The sequence below is a fragment of the Arachis hypogaea genome, chromosome 1 (genome assembly GCF_003086295.3).
Source record: "Arachis hypogaea cultivar Tifrunner chromosome 1, arahy.Tifrunner.gnm2.J5K5, whole genome shotgun sequence".
Classification (NCBI taxonomy): Eukaryota; Viridiplantae; Streptophyta; class Magnoliopsida; order Fabales; family Fabaceae; genus Arachis; species Arachis hypogaea.
In genome coordinates, this window is record NC_092036.1 from 12,289,484 (window position 1) to 12,304,824 (window position 15,341).

A 15,341-nucleotide genomic window follows, 5' to 3' on the forward strand; every position below is an offset into this window, starting at 1 on the left:
TGTTATTTTTGTATTTGATTGTGAATAAATATAATAGATAATTGATAAAATAATAATTTATAAAATAAAAAACTATTTTTATAATTAAATAAAATATATGGGATTGATTTGTAATTAAAATTAGTTTAAAAACTACGTAACAATTGATAAAAAAATTTTAAAAATATGTTTTTTACTTGGACCACTTAGTGGTCCAAAAATTCCTGAACCACCGAATCCTGTGCCTAGTTAGTTTGGATATAGCTAAAAGTTTTGAAAGCACTAAACACATGCATCATGATCTACTTGCTATATAAAAGGACTCCATTCTATGGAGCATAAGCATGCCAAAGACAATAAATTATTTCTGTGAAAGTGCAAGGGAAACACCTTTAATTTTTGATACTTTGTAAATTTCTCTCAAAGCTTTCAGCTTCTTCCTTTAAAAAAAAGAAAAAGAAAAAATAAAAAAAAGTACATTAACTATCGGTACGTTAGTGCTTATTTATACACCAGTCTTTTATAGTAATTAAATTTTTTCGCCTTTACAAAATCAATTTACCGAAATATATACTTTAATTTAAATTTCTAATAGTGTTTAAAATTTTTGTTTTTTTTTTTTGTTTGTTTTTAACTCACAATGACATGCATGTTAGAGTGACTATTTTTTTGTTATACATATATGCAGAACAAATATATATAGAAGATGAGCAAAGATTGGGTTCTTATTGTGTTTGTGATATTTGTTTCAAGTAGTGGAATATTATTCAGCAATAATGTTTGTGCAAAACCACCTCCTAATGTTAACATAGGAGCAATTTTAGCTCTCAACTCAACCATTGGAAAGGTGGCGAAAATTGCTATAGAAGCAGCAGTGAATGATGTAAATTCAGATTCAACCATTCTCAGTGGAACCAAGCTTAACATCTCTATGCAAGACACAAAATTATCAACTGGATTTCTAGGAATCATTGACTGTAAGTGCATTATCAATCTCATACATATTTCTCAACATATTTCTTTGTTTACAAATTTCTTTAGTAAAGAGTAGAATCACGATGAAGAGTGAATATTTATTAAGTTTAGAAAAAATTATGTACATTGCATGTGATAATATTTTTTTAATAGATTTTTTTTACTAAAAAAAATAATCTTTATACTTTTTTACTGGAATTTTACTTTTCACTGTAGTATTATTACATTTTTTTTGGTCAAAATTAGATAAGTTTTAAATTCTTGTAAAATTGTCATTTAACTGATTTTTGTTTTGGTTATGGTGATTTTTTTCCCCAACACATAAATTTTAACAAACATCTCAATCACTTTTTTAAAAAAAAAATATTATTTTTTATTCATAATTTTTATTGTCACATTTTTTTTACTAACATTGTTATTCTTAACATATATCCTTATAATTTTACCTCTCATTATCGTGAACTTTAAATTCTAAATCACAAACTCTAAATTTATCTTGCACTTTTAGCCCTCTATTAATCCTCTAAAATGCCTGTAAAAATTAGAAAAAGAGTAATTTTAACACTAAAAGAATAAAGTTAGTTAATGTTGACTAACATAAAAGTTGGTTCTTATACATTTTCTTTATAAAAACTAAAATACAAACAATAAAATTTAACTCTTTTACTATTCCTTGCTCATTAATATTAGACCATGTTGATGAAAGTTTTTTGTTTTTTTGATAGCATTGCTATTGATGGAGAAAGACACTGCAGCCATAATTGGTCCACAATACTCAGTAATGGCACATGTAATCTCACACATTGCAAATGAGATGCAAGTTCCTCTCTTATCATTTGCAGCAACAGATCCTACACTCACTTCTCTCCAATTCCCATATTTTGTTAGAACAACACAGAGTGATCTTTATCAAATGTCTGCAGTGGCAGATATTATTGATCAATTCCAATGGAGAGATGTGATTGCAATCTTCATTGATGATGATCATGGAAGAAATGGGGTTGCTGCATTAGGTGATAAGCTTGCCGAAAAACGTTGCAAGATATCACACAAAGCAGCCCTTAAGCCTGATGATACCAATGTCAACAAGGAAGAAATCAATAGTGCATTAGTTAAAATTGCTTTAATGGAGTCTAGGGTTATAGTTCTTCACATTTACCCTTCTTTTGGCCTTGAAGTTCTTCATATTGCACAATCATTAGGCATGATGGTAAGTGGTTATGTGTGGATAGTTACTGATTGGCTCACAACTGCTCTTGATTCTGATCCATCATTGGCTACAACTTCAATCATGAATGATATGCAAGGTGTTATCACCTTGAGAATGCACACACCAGATTCAAGAATCAAGAGCAATTTTGAGTCTAGGTGGCCCAAACTAGCTCATCAAAATAATGATGAGGGTCCTTTTGGGTTGAACATCTTTGGTTTATATGCTTATGACACTGTTTGGACCTTAGCTTATGCACTTGATGCATTCTTTAGAAGTGGTGGAACTTTGAAATTTTCAAATGATTCAAGTCTAAACACTTTAAGGGGTGATGGTGATACCCTTCATCTTGATACTATGGGAATGTTTCTTAATGGTAGCATGTTGCTTCAGAAGATTCTAGAAGTTAATCGAACCGGTTTAACCGGCCGAGTAGAGTTTTCTCAAGATGGAAACCTAATGAATCCATCATATGAGATCATTAATGTGATTGGAACTGGGGTTAGGAGGATTGGATTTTGGTCTAATTCTTCTGGCCTTCACACTGGTGAACAAGTTCCAAATCATGGAAATTCAAGTGAAGGGCTTTATGGTGTGATATGGCCTGGCCAAACAACACAAACACCTAGAGGTTGGGTTTTTGCCAACAATGGAAAACAATTGAGAATTGGGGTGCCACTTAGGGTTAGCTACCATGAATTTGTGTCAAGAACTGAAGGCACTGACAAGTTTAGTGGTTATTGCATTGATGTGTTCACAGCTGCCTTGGAATTGTTGCCTTATCCAGTCCCAAATAAGTTTATTCCATTTGGTGATGGTAAAACCAATCCATTGAATTCATTACTTCTTCAGAGGGTCACACTTGGTGTGAGTATCTATTATTATATGTTATATGGTATCCATTTTAATATATTATATGATTATTGAAACCCTTGTTATTATGATATGTGTAGGAGTTTGATGCTGTGGTGGGCGACATTACCATTACCACAAACAGAACTAAGATTGTGGATTTCACACAACCATACATTGAATCCGGTTTAGTTGTTGTGGCACCAATAAGGAAGATGAAATCTAATGCTTGGGCCTTTCTAAGACCATTTACTCCAATGATGTGGCTTGTCACAGGAATGTTTTTCTTAGCTGTTGGGGCTGTTGTTTGGATTTTAGAACGTCGCTTGAATGATGATTTTAGAGGCACTCCTAGGAGACAATTTGTCACCATTATATGGTAATTTAATTATTAATTTGTGCCAGAACAAATAAAATTTATTTATTTTCTTAAATGTTGAATAATAATAATAGTGTAAATTTCAACAAGTTTTTAACTTTTAGATTTATTTCTCTATGCAGGTTTAGCTTCTCAACCTTGTTCTTTGCACATAGTAAGTGGTTAAAATTTTATTTATCCAGTGGTATTGTTGTTTTTCTATATCTTGTATTAGTTCAAATAGTATAACTCATTTAATTGGTTACATACCTTATATAGGTTTAGTATCATAAATGATTTTAGAGTACACCTTTAATTTCATCTATGAGTGAAATTGTAGAGAACTATTTGAATATATAATTATTTTTGTACCTAAGATTTTGAAATAATTAGTTTTATAATATAGTATTAGAATTTTTATAATAAAAAAATTTAGAATTTAATTTATTATTTTATAAAATATATTTTTAGCATAAAATAAATAAAAAATAAAAAAATCTATGCAAATTTTATACGGATCGAAAAAATTAAAACTCTTACGATACAACTATTCATGTGTCTTATCCGGCCTAATTATCTTTGTAGGAGAGAAAACTGTTAGCACTCTTGGCCGATTAGTCTTAATCATATGGCTGTTTGTGGTTTTAATACTGAATTCAAGCTACATTGCAAGCCTAACATCAATCCTCACAGTGGAACAACTCTCTTCCCCAATTAAGGGGATTGAAAGCTTAGCAACAAGCAATGAAAGAATTGGTTACTTGAGAGGATCATTTGCTGAGAATTATCTAACAGATGAACTCAACATACATAGGTCAAGGCTTGTTCCTCTCAATGACCCTTCAGAATATGAGAAGGCGTTGAAGGATGGAGCTGCTAATGGTGGTGTTGCTGCAATCATAGATGAACGTGCATACATGGAGTTGTTCCTAGCAACTAGGTGTGAATTTGGGATTGTTGGTCAAGAGTTTACCAAGATGGGTTGGGGCTTTGTAAGTATTTTGAAATATGCTTCTTTTTTAATTTTAAATATATATATATATTTAAAAAAATTCAATTTTAAAGGATGACATCTCACCAAGCACTACCATCCCGTTTAGCGACGGTTTGAAATCATCGCAAAAACCCTCCAAAACCGCCACTATTTGCAGTTGGTGGGGGTGGTGTATATATATTATATTTTTCCTCATATGTTTGTATTTTAATTTGATGCTCACTTGCACAAACATAAACATAATATCAATAATTTAATTGTAGTGCTGGTTTTAATTTATAAGGGAATGTAACTAATTTTTTTTAATCAACAAATAAAGTAAGTTTTTTTTTTTGAAAAAAACTGATTATATATTATTAAATGAAAAAAATTAATTTAGATCTTCTTTTCTTATTATATATACTACTCTACCATTTCTATTTTTATTTCTGTTGAAATTGAACTATCTAAAAGATCCCTAAATGAATAGTAGAGTGAAACTAATAGCTAAAGTAAATATCATATATTAAAAAATCAAATATAACAAATAGGTATTGACATAATAATCTAAATATTTTAACGATAATATTAGAGAGATAAAAATTGCAGGCAAAACTTATTTTATTTAGCATTTGTTAATTATTACAATAATTAAAAAATATTAAATATAACAATTTTGTTCTATCTGTTTTTGGCTACTTTTTTTTTTTACTAAATATTTTCGATATTTTAGATATTTCTAAAAGAGGCACATTCTTTAAATATTTACAGGCCTTTCCAAGAGACTCTCCCTTAGCAATTGACATGTCAACAGCTATTCTAAAACTCTCAGAGAATGGTGATCTTCAAAGGATTCATGACAAATGGCTAACAAGAAGTGCTTGTAGCTCAGAAGGTGCAAAGCAAGGGATAGATAGGCTTGAGACTAAGAGCTTTTGGGGCCTCTTCCTTCTTATTGGCATTGCATGCTTCATTGCTCTCCTTTGCCATGTTATTAGAATGACCTACCGTTTTAAGAGGCATTATTCAAACAACACTACTAGTAATGACAACCTTGGAGGCTCATCATCTTCTTCTTCGCGTTCTTCTCGTATCAAATCTTTCTTTTCATTTGTCAATGGAAGAGAAGAGGAAGAAGAGATGGAAGATAAAAATGGGAAAAAGAGAAGGCGCAAAGATAACAGAGTGGCTCATGAAGGAGAGGTTTCAACATTGCATGATTCAAACGTTAGCATCCATGTTGAAAATGGTGCCTAATTAAGGCTTACAAGTATATACATGACTATAGTACATGTAGCATTATGCATGGTTTCAAATTATGGCCATCATTGTGTGTCGATGTGACATAGGAATATGTGAAGTTTCTTAGATATAGGTTTTTAAAATGGCAATTTCTAATATGTTTATGTTTATGGTGGTTATGATAGTTATATAAATGTTGTTAAATTAAAATATTTTTTTTTACATTTTGATAGTATTTTTTAGCAATATTTTTTAAAAAATGTTATTAAATAATAAAAAATTACTTTTATTTTGGGCAATATTGAGAGCAAGATTCTGGCACATGACAGCCAGTCCCGGAAGACCTATCTTGTCTTCCTGTTCAATGGTTAATAATGATAATGCATATGAGAATTATAAAGTAGGAAGGTTCTTGAGGAAAACAAAAATATGTAAACTACAATCACAGATTACAGAAAGCACATAAAAAACTTTCAGATTTATGAATGCGGGACTCAAGATGCCATCAATAAGTAAAACTTCTACCAAGTTCAATAGGAAGTATAATGAACTTGAACACATTCCAAGAATGAAGACTATGATACTGTAGAAATGTAATCACTAATCAAACAAGGAAGACCAATAAACTTGATCATCACACTATCTAAACATTGGAGTAATGTTACCCAACATATTGGGTTCTTAGGTTTCCCTGTCGAATGTCGATCAATAGTAAAATTAGCATCCCAACAAGCAAACAAGTTTTAAACTTTCCTAGATTTGCAGTTTCTGCCTCAAAATCCACAGGCATGCAACTTTTACAAGATCTCACATTCCAGTTGTTTTATTTTTCCAAAAATCTTACAACACAACAGCATAGCCCCAAACCATACTCCCTCTAGCTCAAATTAATTGTCATTTTGACTTTGTACATTCATACATCAATATATATGGATTGAATTTGTATCTAAAAACATTGATTAGATTTATGAATGTACCAAAGGTTAAAATGACGGTTATTCTGAACCGTAGCTACTATCAACTGTATTTACTACTACATGCAAAGCAGTATCAGCAAGATCAACGTTCAATAAAATCATCTTCACCACAACTAAGTCAATCGGTGAGAAAATACTGCACAGCAGCACACATTACTAAATTATCATCAACACTAAAGATCAAAAACCCAGAACATGGCACGTAAAGCTGCTGGAGAGGACACTTTGCCTGAGGAGGATCCTTCAAACCCATCTTCAAACCACTCCCTGAACCATCCCGGTTGGAGAGCTTCCTCTTTACTAATCAAATTTCAAACTACTGTAACCAAATCAATGAGTATGTAACACTAATTTTTTTAAGACAACCATCATTACTTGATTAGTTTTTCAAATCTATGTGAAGCAATGCAAATTCACTATAGTTGTTTTAAGGTTTCTGTTTTTTACATTATTATATCTTTGTTTGCATGTTTTGCAGGGTATCAGGGCAGAGTTTTAAGACTCTATTGATGAAGGCTTTGCATGTGGAATGAAAGGCTAAAATTTTGTAGTTTATTCTAATGTGTGCTTTGATCCAATTTCTTTGCCATATAGGATGAGATTTTTGTGGCCTATTTGATAGTATATTAGAGAAGATCATGCTAAAGGAGAATGTAACCCTTTTGTGTTTATTTAATACTATGAGATGACCATTTAATACTTTACACGATGCAGCAAAAGGCAGAGAAAAAACTTGCAGCAACATAAGAAAACAGTCACATCTAACAACACCACAAAATCACTTAACTACAACATGACCAGAAATTCCAATATGAACAACTATAGTTATTCTCAATGAATATGAGCACTGAAAACTCAGACATCTAGGTCAGCAAAGCATTAATTTATGGGAAGGTCAGCAAAGCATGAAAGAACAATGTTTTTTTTCTGGTTAAGATGAAAGAACAATGTATACTGTATATATTGAAGATTGCCAGAATCATTTAGATGCGTATTGGAAGCAGAAATCATCGACCCTGTGAAAATTGTTGCCTGACTTTTGTTCTTCCTCTGTGTGTTACATTATCCACCAGATGGAAGCTGAACTAGACATGATAAAAACTGAAACACAAGATTACGTAAATAGATGTTCAGCTGAGGCAAAGCAAATGTTGGAGGATGTCCACGTAGCAAGTCATGACCTGGATATTATGGAAAGAGAGGCAGCTGAGGGTCTAAAGGTAATTCCATGGTTGTTAATTCTTTAGTAAGTAAAGGCTACATTTGGAAGAGCGATTGAGACAGAGACCGGAAGACTGAGACTAAATTAAGTCTCTGAATTGTATTTAGTATAACATGTGCAAGATTGAGTTATGTCTCGGTGTTTGTTGGAAAAGGAAAAATGGGGTTAGATTTGGAATTTAAAAAGTTGAATAAAGATTATTTTAAAAATAAATGTTATTAAAGTTTTAATCTCCCTGTGTCCGACTTTCTGGAAGTACTAAAAAAACTGAAATTTTGTGTTTTAGAACTAACACTTTAGTCCCAATCTCAGTCCTTGCTTACAAAGGCTACCTAATTGAATTTGTGAAGACTTGAGCATATCTTAGGCGTCATTCTCTTCATTGTATTCAGGACTCAATCAATCTTGAGAGAGAAGCTATGTTTCTGGCATAGTTCTTGTGTAACATGATTGCATTGGTACTGGTTTCTTTTTCAGGCTAATAGGCTACCCAATTGAATTTGCAGGAAGCAATTAAACAAAGTGAAGAAAAAATACAAATGCGTTAATGTTAAGGTGGTTTTTAATTTTCTGAGTTAGTGTTAAGATTGTTAATTTTGTTGAGTTTAGTGTGTTCTTGAATTTCTTAATTTTGTTTTGCTATGTCCTTGGTTACAGCAGAACTAGGACCTCAGCTTCCTTGGCAGATAACAAAGACTCCAACTCCTTCACCTGAGCCACAACTTTTCCTTCTCCAGGTTTGTTTTCTGCTAAAACCTTCCTCTCTCTGTCTTTCTTCTTTAACTCTTCTCTCGACCTATTCAACACACTTGAGTTTCAGTTGGAAATATCTACCATCTTTCTTGGCTCTATTTTAAATCTCACATTGATTCTTTATTCATTAAATATTGAAGCTAAGGAAGTTCACTCCATAAATGATCATACAAATCTTACTGAGGCTTCCCGTCAAATCATTTTTGCGCCTCAAGAGTGTTTCCAAGCTTTGAAACAAACTCATTTCCGACCCCAGATGTGCAAAATCTCACTTCGAACTCTCTCGCGCCAGCAATAGATGCATCGTCGTTTCCCTTTTTGCTGTTGATCATCGATTCGTTGACATAGATGCACTAGTCACGTACTATGAGGTTGTTGCTACAATAATAAATCCCCTTGCTACAATAATAAATACCCCACTTTGTACCACTTTAATAATTATCTATCATTTTCTAAATTGATGATTCTTGAATCATGCCGAGAATTTGTAGTTTCGTACCATCACCCATATTTTTTCGTCACATGGAACCCAGTAACAGGAGACAACACAGCCTTTTCATTCCGTAGTTCTAAGAAATTTCTGGATTTTACAAGTTATACCATAATACCATTCACATGTTCGAAAGCAAGCTTTTCTTTGGGTTTGGGTATGACGCAAGAAGAGATGACTACTTGGTAGTTTCAAGTTAGAATGATATAAAGAAATTTTGGAAGGATGGAGAGGAGAAAGGCCACTTTGATTTCCTCTCCTAGAGGTCCAATTCATGGACTAGTTTTAAGGAGGATATTCCTGACTAACTAAAGCGGAGTGAAGCCTGGCACCTTCATTGTTTTTAACGGGACTATTCACTTGTTGATTTTTAAGGAGGATATTCCTGACTAACTAAAGCGGAGTGAAGCCTGGCACCTTCATTGTTCTTTAACGGGACTATTCACTTGTTGATTTTTTATGGTAATGATGAAGCTGCTATTCTTGTCATTGATACCAGTGAAAGGAAGAGATTTTCCGAAATTCCTGGAATCTGTAGGAAAGGGTTTGTTTGGCCGTCTGGGATATGTGTGATGAAAGAGTAAAATGTGCAATCTTTTTGGAATTCTTATTGCACATTGTACTCTTTCATCACACATATCCCAGAACTATCCACGTCATGATAGTAACGTAAAGCTAAACACCCTCCAAGTCCCACGAGATGGCCAAACCAATCCTCTCCTACTTGTTTCGGCATAGAAATATCGAAAAATCTCTTCCTTTCACTGGTATCAAAGACAAGGATAGTAGTTTCATTATTACCATAATAAATCAACAAGTGAATAGCGCGTTAAAAGAACAATGAAGGTGCCCAACGTTCACTCCTCTTTAGTTTGTCAGGAATAACATCCTCCTTAAAACTAGTCCATGATTGGACCTCAAGGAGAGGTAACCAAAGTCGTCTTTCTCCTATCCATAGTTCCAATTCTTCTGTCCATCCTTCCAAAGTTCATTTCTATCATTCTAAGTTGAAATTACCAAGTAGTCATCTCTCCTTGCGTCGTACCCAAACCCAAAGAAAAGCTTGTCTCTGAACATCTGAATGCTACAACCATCAAAATCCACAATTTTTTTATAATCATACAGCGAATGAAATGGCTATGTTCTCTCCAAATACTGGTTAGATATAACGAAATAGTGTGGGTGATGGTACGAAAGTACAAATCCTCGGCATGATGCAACAATCATCACCTTAGAGAATGATGAATAATTACCCTTGACAGTGGTACAAAGAGCGGCATCTACTATTGTAGCAAAGGAAATTTATTATTGTAGCAACAACAGCATCAACATAAGTAGCACATGACATGCATCGAAGTCAATGGATCCGTGATCAACACTATAAAAGGGAGCGAAGATGTATCGCGTGAGAGAATTCGAAGTGAGATTTTGCAGGGGTAGGAGATAAGTTTCTTCCAAAGCTTGGAAACACTCAGGCGCAAAAGTTGTTTGGCAGGAAGCTTCAGTGAGATTTCTATGATCATTTCTGAACTTACTGTTGATTTGTTCCATAGTTGGTTCACACCACTTAACTTCAATCTTGAATGAATAAAGAATCAACGTGAAACTCAATAGAACCTACATATCTCCAACAGAAAGACAGAAAGACAGAGAGAGAAAGGTTTAAGGTTGCAGCGCTGGAGGCTGAGGTCCTAGTTCTGCCACTGGAACAAAGGACATAGCAAAACAAAATTAACAAATTCAAGAACACACTAAACTCAAAAAAATTAATAATCTTAACACTAATTCAGACAATTAAAAACCACCTTAACACTAACGAAGGAGGAAAAGCAGAGAGAAGAAAGAAGTTAAGATCTATAATCCACCTTGGAACAACCTATTTTAAATTTGACACAACATGAAGTGAATGAAGCTAGCACAAAAATAAGCCGAGGCAGAAGGAGAAGATGGGAGAGTGATTGAGTGAAGAAGATGAGGAATTTTTTTGTTTTGGTCAGGGTCCAGGCTAACAGACTAGCCCAGACCGCAGAAAACCGGAGCCCCCAACCCCATGACCCGACCCGGCGATTGATGAACTCTCCTCCTCCAACCCTATGAATTATTTTTCTTTTTGTTATTGGGGCTGACCGGAATAGTCCAATTTTCCTGAATTGGCCCAAACTGACCGGAAATGAGAATCCATTTCCTTTTTTTTTCTATATGTTAGAATAAATATTTTGTTAACCACAAAAAAAAAGATAATAATTTTCTTGAATGCATTCTTATTATAAATTATTTAATTTTTCACAGTAAATGGTCTCAAATATCCATGATGAGATTACCATATAATCAAATTTTAAAATAAAAAATGTTATGAAATAAAGTTTTAAAAAATACCTCAAACATTTTATTTATAATTATTAAATGTTGAAGTACTTGACTGAAAAGACATTTCAAAGATAATATTTAAATTAAGTAAATTATTAAAAAAGATAGAGTATATAATTTTTCTTCGATTGTCACATTTAAAATAGTAGTTGCTTTTGCATTTATCCTATATTATCATAATTATAAAAGACAGCATGTTGTAGTGGAATTTCAAGCTGTCAACCTTCCTAAGCATGGTGGCACTGTTTTTGTTAGGAATGTTCATGGGCCGGATGAAGCCGGGTTCGATGTGACCCAGACCCAAGCCGAAATATATACCGGGCCTATTTGTTAGACCCGAACCCGGCCATAGACCCGATGAAACCTACACATTTTTGAGCCACAATTATACCGGGTGAAAACTTGACCGTTAACAATAATTAATAAAACATAATCAGCAAACATGAAGAACAATTCAATATTAATCAGCAAATCAAAAAGACAGAAACCTTATAATAAAACATGAAGAACAAAACAAATCAACTAAACAAATTAGTAAAAAAATAAGTAATACTTTAGATCAAATCAGTAAACACATCAACTGAACAAATCAGAAAAAAACTGATTAGTCCATTTATGTTGCGCCAACTGCACAACCCCTCCAGTTCCTTTTCCAACCACTTTGATTGTGTCTATATTTGCCAAACTTAGCTGGTTGTCTATCGGCATGATCGGGTTTGGAGGTGGCTGATAATATGACATATTACGGCCATATATTAACAGAGTGGGAGAAATCAGCCAGCATATGTATTGTGCCAAAAATATGAAAAGACAAAACAAAAGTGCAGGAATCCAATCTTTAAACCATGCCCTCATTATATTAAAAAGCATAATTTTGGGAGTTAGATTTCATTATAACTACATATGTGGAGTTTAACATGAACAAGTTTGAACTGAGACACTCAAAAAGTTTAAATGGAATTGAAATGAAGGTCAAGAACAAGATTATTTCGTGCTCGTGAATTGAGTGACTTCAGCTGAGCAAAATGCATAATTTTATTTTAATAAGCTTGCAGCTTGAGTCTCCATTTAAAGACAAGGCAATCAAGAAGAGAAATTATGACAGAAATTAAATTATGTAACAATATCTGCTTCAGTTCAAAACAGTGGCAAAAGCTAAGAAATATGCTCCATTTGGGTTTGGAAGCATCAACACCCACACCTAATCAGAGTTCTAATAATAAAAAATCAACACCCACACCCTTAATCAGAATTTTAATAACCAAAATCAACACCCACATCCCTAAATTCGCAAATTCTAATAATCAAAATCCCTGTTCCCTAATCAAAATATTAATTAAACAATAAAATTAATTATTTACCTGAGAAGAAGACCGGCGAAGAGAGCGGAGCAGAAGGAGCGGGACTAGCAGAAAGCGATTGTTCAATCTTCCCAACTTATTGATGTTCTGCTCGTCCTCCCATGTCACTTCCGTGTCGGATCCTCCTCCCTTCAACGACGAAAAATGGAATATCATAAATTAGGAGGGAAAATAATAGAAAGAAGATTGCGATTCAAAGGAACATTGATTCGAAGCTAGGAATTTTTTATTACCTGCTGCATGCTATTGACTCAATTTAGGGTTTCTTGATTCCATTCATAGTATCAGTTTCAGTACCATTGGGAGCTACCGTTGACAACTCTGGAGGTGGTGGTCGGAACGGTCCCTCGCCACAGCTGGGAGGTGCAGAGAGCGAGGCTGTGAGACCTAGGGAGAGAGCGGCTGGGTTTCGTACTCCGTTTGGGGGTGGGGCTTGGGGTTACTGGGTAGGCTAGTGTCCGCGTCTCCGCGGGGCCAAAGATGATGCTGTGGGTGGCGGCGGGGGGTGGTGCTGGCTCCGCGATGACGGTGTTGGCTGGTGCTGTCCGCGAGGAGATGCTGGGAGGAAGGGTTCGGCGGCGCTGTGTGAAAAACTGGAAGAGTTCGGCAGCGCTGGGAGGTGGTGAGAGGAAGGGGTTCGTCGGCGCAGGGAGGTGGTGGGAGGACGGGGTTCACGCAGGTTGGGAGTGGGAGGTGCTGGCTGTTGGGAGAGTGGGAGTGGGTTTCGAGAATAGAGAGCGCAGAGTGAGAGGGCTGGTGGCTAGGTTAGGCCACGTTGTGGGAGGTTGGGGGAGGGTTGGTCTTGTTTGAGTTTTTTTGAACCGGTTCGGTTAGGGTTTTCAGTGTCAAAATCGAAAACCAAACTGAATCGCAATAAAAACAGCAAACAAAATTTTTTGGTTTTTTTTTATTTTCGGTTTATTCAGTTTTCGATTTTTTGATTCGGTTGATCAGTTTTGTTCAATCAATTTTGAACATCCCTAAGAAGAGGTAGACTATCGGACCAAGCAGAGAAGCGTCAATGGTCGCCAAGAAACAGAGCAGCACCGTAGGTCGTCAGTCGAACGACGAGCTTCGCCTGTGACTTGTGTGAGACACGGAGGGCTGAGAAGACGAGAAGGGGAGGAGGGTGCGACTGCGTGGTGCGTGCTAGGATACTAGGAATGGGAGAGAAGACGAGGTCAGGGTTAGCGTGGGCAGTGGGGACTGCCGGACTGGGGACTGGAGGAGTGAGGCTGAATGGCTGAGGGAGGTAGGAAGCTTGAGGGCTGCGTTGTTGCGTTGTTGTGTTTACACCCCCCCACCCTAGCCTTAATTGTGTAATGTATATGATGACCGGGCTGATCCAGGTGATTCGAGCCGGTTTTACTGTCTTCTCAGATTTTATTTCTTCTCTCCGAATCAACTCCGAATCATTTCGGATCCAGATTTTCATCATCCAAAATACTTCGGACTCGGGCTGAGTTTTCGAGACAAACTGAACCGTGTGCACCCCTAATTTTTGTCGTGTTTATCATTTTACATGCCATGCCATGATGTATGCCTATTTGCGAATGTGGCCAAATCTTATACAGAAGCAAAAGAAGTTGGTTTGGATGTTATTCAAATTTATTGTGAAGATGCATTTTTTGTTCGCATTCTCCGCTTTTTTTTTCATTTTTTTTCACTTGAATAATAACTCTATTCTATTCTTAACATATAAAGAGAGGTGGATAAGTTTATCTACATTATTTGTAAGAATTTTTTTTTCTTCTATTAATGCCATGTTAGCAATATCGTTTATTTGACAAAATTTTAGAAGTAATTACTTAATTTTTGTCAAATCAACTATTATTTTCAAATCAGCAAAAAAATACAAATAATAGAAATATATGCAAATTAGGGCGTAAAATTACCAATGACAATAATTAAAAATTAATAATGTCCAACCAAATTTGTAACTTACAAAGACATTGAATCCATATCCCTATATTTATTATATCTTACCGTTATAAACAATACAATAAATTTATAACTCTAATAATTAATTTATTAATTTTTATAAATAACTCATTAAATGTAATAAACATCCATATTACATATGTCACAATATTATTATTAATCATAATAAATTTTACATTATAAATATTCAAATTTCATGCTATTTGAACTACTTATAAGTCTCTTATCACTATTCCTTCAAATAATATCAAATTTAGCATAAGAAATTTATTTCTGAACTACACAACATCTCAAACTTACTCAATGGAGCATTATTCTTTGGACAATATCACCAAACAAACAGACAATTGGTTTATCAAAGTTCACGTAGTTTGTCTATGAGAAACATTAACACCCACACATGAAGAGGAGTCTCTTTGTTTAGAAATGATTATATTAAATGAAAAGGTACAAACAAACATATTTATTGTATTTTTAAATTGAATTCCCAAAAAAAATTACTTTAATTATTTTTACTTTATACTATTTCAATTATTCTTATAAAAAATAACTTATTAAAAAAATTCACATATTTTTGTTCTTTTTATTGTAGATGTCATTGAAAAACTGCATGCACTAGAAAAAGAAGAATAAGTAGATGT

The 15,341-nt window shown here is 34.3% G+C and overlaps 1 protein-coding gene and 1 non-coding gene across 5 annotated transcripts; one reads left to right on the forward strand and one right to left on the reverse strand.

Annotated features, from left to right (window-relative positions):
* The first annotated feature begins 329 nt into the window (after window positions 1-329).
* LOC112797308 (glutamate receptor 3.6-like) lies at window positions 330-5,734 on the forward strand. Its single transcript, XM_025840162.3, has 7 exons — window positions 330-468; window positions 668-956; window positions 1,680-3,031; window positions 3,118-3,395; window positions 3,518-3,549; window positions 3,960-4,366; window positions 5,119-5,734. The coding sequence occupies exons 2-7, from the start codon at window positions 686-688 to the stop codon at window positions 5,602-5,604; spliced, it is 2,826 nt and encodes a 941-aa protein (XP_025695947.1). The 5' UTR covers window positions 330-468; window positions 668-685; the 3' UTR covers window positions 5,605-5,734.
* A 358-nt stretch (window positions 5,735-6,092) lies between these two features.
* Window positions 6,093-13,567, reverse strand: LOC112797312 (uncharacterized). 4 transcript variants are annotated; one of them, XR_003199716.3, is made up of 3 exons: window positions 12,993-13,567; window positions 12,760-12,888; window positions 6,093-6,885 (listed from the first exon to the last, which is right to left on the reverse strand). It is a non-coding gene; the product is annotated as an uncharacterized protein (transcript). The 4 variants fall into 4 exon arrangements; XR_003199723.3 differs by having other exon boundaries at window positions 6,168-6,882; window positions 12,993-13,547; XR_011881057.1 differs by lacking the exon at window positions 6,093-6,885 and adding an exon at window positions 11,462-11,762 and having other exon boundaries at window positions 12,993-13,550.
* Window positions 13,568-15,341: the final 1,774 nt, after the last annotated feature.

Excerpts from the sequence above, each read along its gene's own strand:
- LOC112797308 (XM_025840162.3), top strand. The coding sequence starts at position 686 with ATGAGCAAAGATTGGGTTCTTATTGTGTTTGTGATATTTGTTTCAAGT. Across the intron at positions 957-1,679 it reads ATTTCTAGGAATCATTGACT|CATTGCTATTGATGGAGAAA; the intron begins GTAAGTGCATTA and ends TTTTTTTGATAG. Across the intron at positions 3,550-3,959 it reads AACCTTGTTCTTTGCACATA|GAGAGAAAACTGTTAGCACT; the intron begins GTAAGTGGTTAA and ends TTATCTTTGTAG.